This window comes from Erinaceus europaeus, chromosome 2, assembly GCF_950295315.1.
Source record: "Erinaceus europaeus chromosome 2, mEriEur2.1, whole genome shotgun sequence".
In the NCBI taxonomy this organism is placed as follows: domain Eukaryota; kingdom Metazoa; phylum Chordata; class Mammalia; order Eulipotyphla; family Erinaceidae; genus Erinaceus; species Erinaceus europaeus.
In genome coordinates, this window is record NC_080163.1 from 26750551 (window position 1) to 26757814 (window position 7264).

At 36.2% G+C, this 7264-nt stretch overlaps 1 protein-coding gene across 10 annotated transcripts in view; it reads left to right on the forward strand.

Moving 5' to 3' along the window:
- The window catches only part of CSNK1G3 (casein kinase 1 gamma 3), a 113455-nt gene extending 106557 nt beyond the window's left edge, over positions 1 to 6898 (forward strand). For all 10 annotated transcript variants that reach the window (XM_060177496.1, XM_060177498.1, XM_016190189.2 and 7 more), the window contains one exon: positions 4324 to 6898. In XM_060177496.1, coding sequence (XP_060033479.1) covers positions 4324 to 4378 — 55 coding nt within the window. In that variant the 3' untranslated portion in view covers positions 4379 to 6898. The remainder of the gene's footprint in view (positions 1 to 4323) is intronic.
- The last annotated feature ends 366 nt before the right edge of the window (positions 6899 to 7264 follow it).

Here is a 7264-nt window from a genome sequence, read left to right on the forward strand (position 1 = left end):
GATCGTTGCTATTGTTTAAACTGTAGCAAGTGTCCAAATTGCAGAGAATCCCATCTCTGCAACATGTTTGAATTTTCATTAGGTTCTTATCCTGGGTTTGAGTTGCATTCTTAAGGCCTATCATTTATCCCCAGATCAAGTGGGCACCATGAGTGCTTGCCGAGCACGTTCTGTGAGCAAGCCCTTATGTGCTTTGTTCTGTGCGGAGGAAGATGATTTATAAATCAAACCAGTTCAGGCGAGCACTAAGTACCTTGCGGAAAATGAATAGTTAGTGTGGTGTGACTGAATGGGAACCACGTTGTTTCACACAGTCTGCTTGAGGCCTCATTTCCTTTTCCTTTTTTTTTCTTTTAAAAAATGTTAAACTTTACAAGCGTAATACATATCATTCATTAAAACCAGAAAACAGCTAAGTTCAAGTAAGAAAACCATGCACCATCCTGCCACTGAGAAACAGTTTATGGCACTAAATTTGGTGCACTCCTTTCTGTATTTTGATGCCTTGTATCTGTCCATATAGAAGACATTCTCTACATTCCATTTTTAAATGTGCTACTCATTTAAAAATACTTGGGATCATTTATTTAAAATAGACGTTAGATTATGGGGGCCTGCCCAAATGGGTGAGAGTTGTCAGAAGTGCACAATCTCAAAGGCTGGAAAGCAGCTGAATGACTTTTCAAAGAAGTGTCCACAGAATTTAGTTGTTTTTTTCCTCCTTTCCCCCCAAATTTATATTTATTTCTTGTAAGTTTTATTATTGGTGATTTAGCAGTGGTTTACAAAATTACAGGAATTTCAGAGGTAGACTTTCGTGTGTGTGTGTGTGTGTGTGTGTGTGTGTGTGTGTGTGTGTGTATAAAACTCACCACACTCAACACCAAAGCTGTCAGCCTTCTTGCCCTCTGGTAACCACCAGAATCTCACAGATGTCAAAGGGACAGTTTGGTACCTCCCCCCCCCCGCCCCTTCTCTTTTTTGCAGGTTTCTTTGTTTAGTTATCTATACTCCACATACCAGCAAAACCAGCTGGTAGTAAGTTGTCTTTCACTTCTTCACTTTGTGTTTGGAGCAATCACTTGTCTCTGTAGTTGGATACATTCATAGTACATAAACCAATGCTGCCCTCTGGTGGAATTTAAGAGCATGACCATGTTCCTTTTTGCAAATCTCTGTACAGCGTGTTTACTCTATATTCAGTAGGATTGACTCCAAATAGATGTCTTATAGATTGGTTTTGAATTTAAAGACCACTACAATTAAATTCTACATGGAAATTATTATTTAGGCTCAAGTAAGTGCTTGAAGAGACTAAGTGATGTCACTGTAGCATGTGTGAGGACCTAGGTTCAGGATTCTTTTGGAATAATATTTTTCTTCATCTATTTTGCCAGAAATGTCTTTTGTTTGTTTTAGAGAATTTATACAATGAATTTGACTAAGTAGTAGGTAACTAGCAGTTCAAATGCCTCTACATGGAAATTATTATTTAGGCTCAAGTAAGTGCTTGAAGAGACTAAGTGGTGTCACTGTAGCATGTGAGGACCTAGGTTCAGGATTCTTTTGGAATAATATTTTTCTTCATCTATTTTGCCAGAAATGTTTTTTGTTTGTTTTAGAGAATTTATACAATGAATTTGACTAAGTAGTAGGTAACTAGCAGTTCAAATGCCTTTGACTTATTTTTCTATATCCAGAGGAAAACCATCTGTTGTTCCTAGAGTCTTATTTTTCAGTGGTAGTTTTTTTTTTTAATGTTTTATTTATTTTATTTTTGCAGAGAGAGAGAAACACCAGAGCACTGCTTAGCTCTGGCTTATGGTGGTGCGGGGGATTGAACCTGGGACTTGGGAGCCTCAGGCATGAGAGTCTCTGCATAGCGCATAGCCATTATGCTATCTACTCCTACCCTTCAGTGATAGTTTTTTTTTGTTTATTTGTTTGTTTGTTTTGCCTCAGAGGTTATTGCTGGGGCTCGGTGCCTGCACCATGAATCCACTGCTCCTGGAGGCCATTTTTCCCCCTTTTTGTTGCCCTTGTAGCCTTGTTGTGGTTATTACTGTTGTTGTTGATGTCGTTCGTTGTTGGATAGGACAGAGAGAAATGGAGAGGGGAGGGGAAGATGGGGAGAGAAAGGTAGACCACTGCAGACCTGCTTCGCTGCCTGTGAATCGACTCCCCTGCAGGTGGGGAGCCAGAGGCTCAAACCGGGATCCTTCGCTGGTCCTTGCACTTTGCACCACTTGTGTTTAACCCACTGCACTACCACCCGACCCCCGGTAGTTTTAAAGTTTTTAAAGACTTTTGATTGGGAAATTTACTTCTGTTCTTTCTAAGAGTAGACTTTATAAAGGTTGATAACTACATATTTCTGGTTGATCCTGTTTGTCCCTAGTAAGACTTTTCTTTTTTAATTTTTTCAGACTGTAACCTTGGTTTATACTATTGCATGACTTTAGGAATATAGCATTTCACCTATAACTGTGATCACCTGTCACTGATCCTGCCACCAAAGTCCCATCGCCATCACATGAGATTTGGATTATTCACATTCCATACTCTTTAGAACTCATAAAAGTGCAGTTGTGTAATTCAGTTTTGAGTATTTCATAATGATTTTATAACCCTGGTATAAATTATAGCACTTGGCTTGAAATCATTTTTGACTAATGATAATAATATAGGTGGAGAGATTGTGTTACTTAACTAGACTGTGAGTTTCTGTTTACATCCATTTTACTGAAAGATATAAACCAGATCTTTCAGTTATTTCATCTCCCGTTTTTTTTTTTTTTTTTTTTTTTTTTTTGCTGGGTAGGACACTTGACACTGCATAGTTTCTCTCATGCTTGATAAAATGTTAAGTTAATATTTTTTGTAAAGGCGGATTGGAAAAATTATAGCAATGTTTTTTTAAGGTGGCATGTTGTAAAAGCTTACTAATATAGATGGTTGATATATCAACTATATCAGTTATAGCATGTTTCTTGCTTTTGTCAAAAAAATATGATTTACACAGTCCTACACACATTGGGCTTCAATGTAAAAAGCAGTTGGGGGGGGGGTCCCTGTGATGCTATCATCATGGTATCCCAATAGATTGACTTTCTTCTGTGCATGGCAAGGGACCCTTATTTAATGAGCTGTCAAACCCAGAGAAACTGGGAGAGAGCCTGTTGTCTTGCTTATCAGTGATTATATTTAATTTTCAGTTTGTTCCTCTCTCAGTTCGCACCTACATATAGGGAATATGTTGTATCTTTTTATGACTAGGAGGCAACATACTTGGAGGAAAAACTAGTTGTTCTCTTAGCAGCCATGTGTAAGGTTTTCTTTTTTTTTTTTTAACATAGGAATAAAAAGCAGTTTCTTCCCTTTTTAAATTCTCTCACAAATTTAAAAAATGTTTATTTATTTATTTATTTATTTGTGACAGAGACACCTGCAGCCCTGCTTCACCACTTGAGAAGCTCCCCCCCACACACACACACAGGTGGGGACCAGGGACTTGAGCCCTGGGTCCTTGTGCACTGTAACATGAGCACTTGGGTATACCACCACCTGGCCCCCAAGTCAGTTTGTTTTCTTTATAGATGACAAAGCTGAGATATATTTTTTTAAATTATATAACACAGTTGCCTTGTTGTTACTTTAAATGTTAAGTGTAACTTTTATCTTGATAAAAATATCACAATAAACTTGACTTTCTTTAACCCTTGGAATTGCAAAGTAGGCCCTTGACATTTTTATTCTATTTAATGTACTCTTTTTCCTCTTCTGATTTGCAAGTATCATAGTCAACATTTGTCCAAAAATAGATTTTGGTTTTCTCATCTTGTTTTTGGAATCTTAACTAATTACTAACGAAGCATAAAATCATCAATAGTTGAGTTGTTATTGCTCTTCTAGCAACGCTTTCAGCTGTTATCTATAAATATAGGGAAATCATACACTTTACAGAAGCATGCTTCTGCCAGAAATGAATGAGTATGTGCAGTGAAATGTAGTAGATCAGTTAGAATTCAGAACTCCATAGATTCTCAGCAAGTCTGGATGCAAAGCCTTTTCAGTGTAGTGTCTCCTAAGAAGGAGTATTGCAGAGACTACTTGCTCTTCCTAAAAAGGCATGCTGATGCTACAGTAATGATCACTCTGCCGTAATTTCACTAATATAAAAAGTATATGCTCCATTGGCATGCTCACTAGTTTAGTCTTGCACTAGCCTGTTGCCTTTTGTAATTGTTTAATATAATAGACGCAGCCTTACTCTCTGACACTTGTGTACTTTCATAATGAGAGGAATGTTCTCTCCATCTGCAGGTGCTGCTGTTTTTTCAAACGGAGGAAAAGGAAAACCATACAACGCCATAAATGACTCTGGACACAGACAGACCATGGGGAGTTACTTACGTGTTCATCTGCTGTCTTGTGATTAAAATCATCTCTGTAGTGACCACACACATTTTCAAGGACTCACTCCTAGAAACAAAAAAGTCGTACTTTCATGCATACTTCATTTTGTGGTTGTCTTACATTCATTTTTTCTTTTCTTTCTTTCGTTCTTTCTTCTCTCCCCCCCCTTCCCTAATTTAACTTCTTGGAAGCTTTAAAGTTTTGTCAAAATATGAGTGCTTTGCCCATCAGTGAATGGAATAGACCAATGAGGTGGTACCGATGAATACAGTTCTGTAGAACATTTCTCAGAAGCTCTTCTCCTGTTGTAGCAAGCAGTTCAGTATCTTACAGTATCAACCAGTAATACACCTAGTCTTTTTATTTTTTTTTTAAATGACTTCTGTAAGAGCATACTTAAGCTGGATTTTTTTTTAAAATCTAATGGATAATGAAACAGAGAAAACCGAGTTGCCTATCTAGAAGAAGTTATTCCTTGAGAAGTTCATTTTTGTGTGTATGACATCTGCGTTGATTTCAGTATTAAGTGATGATATTGCTATTCATGAGTCACATTAGCATTCTCTCTGTGAAATCATGGTACAGTCACTGCCCAGAGCTACTGAGGAAAAAGCTTTATGAATTTGGCTGATGGCAGCAGTGAACAAATCACAGGTTGTGTGGTGAAAACACACTTTGCTTTTGTAGCACCACTCTGAAATACAATGTTGCTGAAGTGGCAAAAACCTCTTAGAAGAAAAGGAAAAAGAAAAAAAAATGCAAAATGTTTGTATGACATAACTTTATGCTTCCAGGTAATGATGTATGTAAGACGGTAAGAAATGAATAATTTGAAAAATGAGATGTTGGAGGGTTTTTGTCTGTCTGTTTTTTAAAGAGAGAAATACACTAAGGAGGAGAAATAAATGTGAATCTCATTGTAATGTCTAAGTTGAAGTCTATAAGAAGACCCCACGGAAACCTACCATTAAATGATTACATTTTTCCCCAAGCAGAAAGGTTTGGACACGCCCTGCTATGGTTTCTGTTTAGCAATTATATGCTCTTTGATTAAAAAAAAAAAGACAGGAGAGACTCTCCCAGAAGTAAAAACTGGGACACTCGATTTCCCTCTGTGTACAATGGTCTCTTCAAGTTTGCTTGTCCTCTGGAATTTTCCTACTCTTAGGCATAATCTGAAGATGAGAAACTTTTCTGGAGAGGATGGGTCAGGTGCTTTGCCTCCACTTGTCTTTTGAAGTGCCTGCATATGAACAAAGGAACGGTTCTATGAAAGTGGAAACCCATTTCACCTTTCAAGTATGCTTTGCTTTAAGCCATGCAGACACACTCTTGTCACATTCTGCTAGCCAGAATTTTCCGGAAGAGTTAATGCAAAAAACAAAAGCAAAAAAAAAAAAAAAAAAAAAAGACTGGTTAGAAAGAAAATTATGTTGTTCAAATCTCATATTCACCTTTCATTTGTAAAATTCTTATTACTCCTTTCATGCAGTCCCTTCTTTTTGTCTTTTAAGTGCGTGCCCCCAGGCATGCTTATTTATTTTTATTGTCTCAAGGTAACATTTAAAATCTGTAATTAAAGTAAATAAATCTACATTTTGGACTTCATTATTGCATTTACAGGGATTTAGTTGTACTTTGTAATTTATTTTTTTCTTATTAGCCAAAAGTTCAATGCATTGTTTCTGATGAATTAGGCACCCATATGAATACTGCAAATCAGGACATTGTCTGTCATTGTTGCTCTGAATCCTAAGAATGATCTTTTTTCAAGTTCTTGATTTTTAAAGCCCTACACTCAGCCTAGGAAACATTTGCTGTATAATTTGGCCAGTTGTTTCCATTCTGTATCTTTGTATACTGTCATCATGTCTTAAGCTACAAGAGTTACATACTGATTTGTTTTATTTTATTTTATTTTTTTTGTTTGTTTGCTTTGAGCAAGGTAGATGGATGTTTTGGCCATTATAATAATGTGAAACCACTTCTTTCTTTACAGTATTTGACCAAATTTGTGTCTATGATATTTGTAAATACATGCAATATCTGTATTTCTTATCATAAGCCTATTTAGTTTTATTCTCAGTCAAGTTTTTGGACTGTACAGTGTTTATATGATCTGAACTCCTTATATACATAAGAAGGTGTGTATATTAATCCCACAATGGACTTAAAATATTTTAAAAGTATAAATACCCTTATTTGCTGCAAAGACCAGTGTGTAGACATTTGCTTTTTAGCAATATTTTTTAAGTGCTCCATTTTAATGCCAAGGATTAAGTCCATTGGCAACACATACTGGTCAATAATAGGTAATGCAGGTATGTTCAGGTTAAGCCAACAATGTTTTGCATTTTTATGCTTCTTTTCTGTCAACACTAATGAAGTCAACATTGCCTGAATGTCTGAATAATGAAACACATCCCTGTTTAAAAGTATGTAACTGAAAAAGAAATAAAAAATAAAGGTAGTTTTTTTTAAACTTGTTCTTTCCCCTTTCCTCTGATATTAGGTCAAATAATACTCACCAGTTTAAGGTAGTAAATTTTAAAAAATTCAGTACATTTCAGTCTTAAGGGACAGAACCAAAGAAATAAAGGCTTTTTTGTTTTGTTTTGCTTTCTGTGAACCCCATTATCAAGAGCATGAATAAGGGAATATGGAAAGCTGTCTTTAAAGAATAATATATATATATATATATATATATATATATATATATGTATGTATATATACTTCTGAACTACTTAATAGAGTAACTGATGAAAGTTGATTCTTTGGGGCCCAGTGGTGGTGCACCTGTGTTGAATGTACACCTATAGGAGCGAGCAGCCAGCTTCAAGCTCCCAGT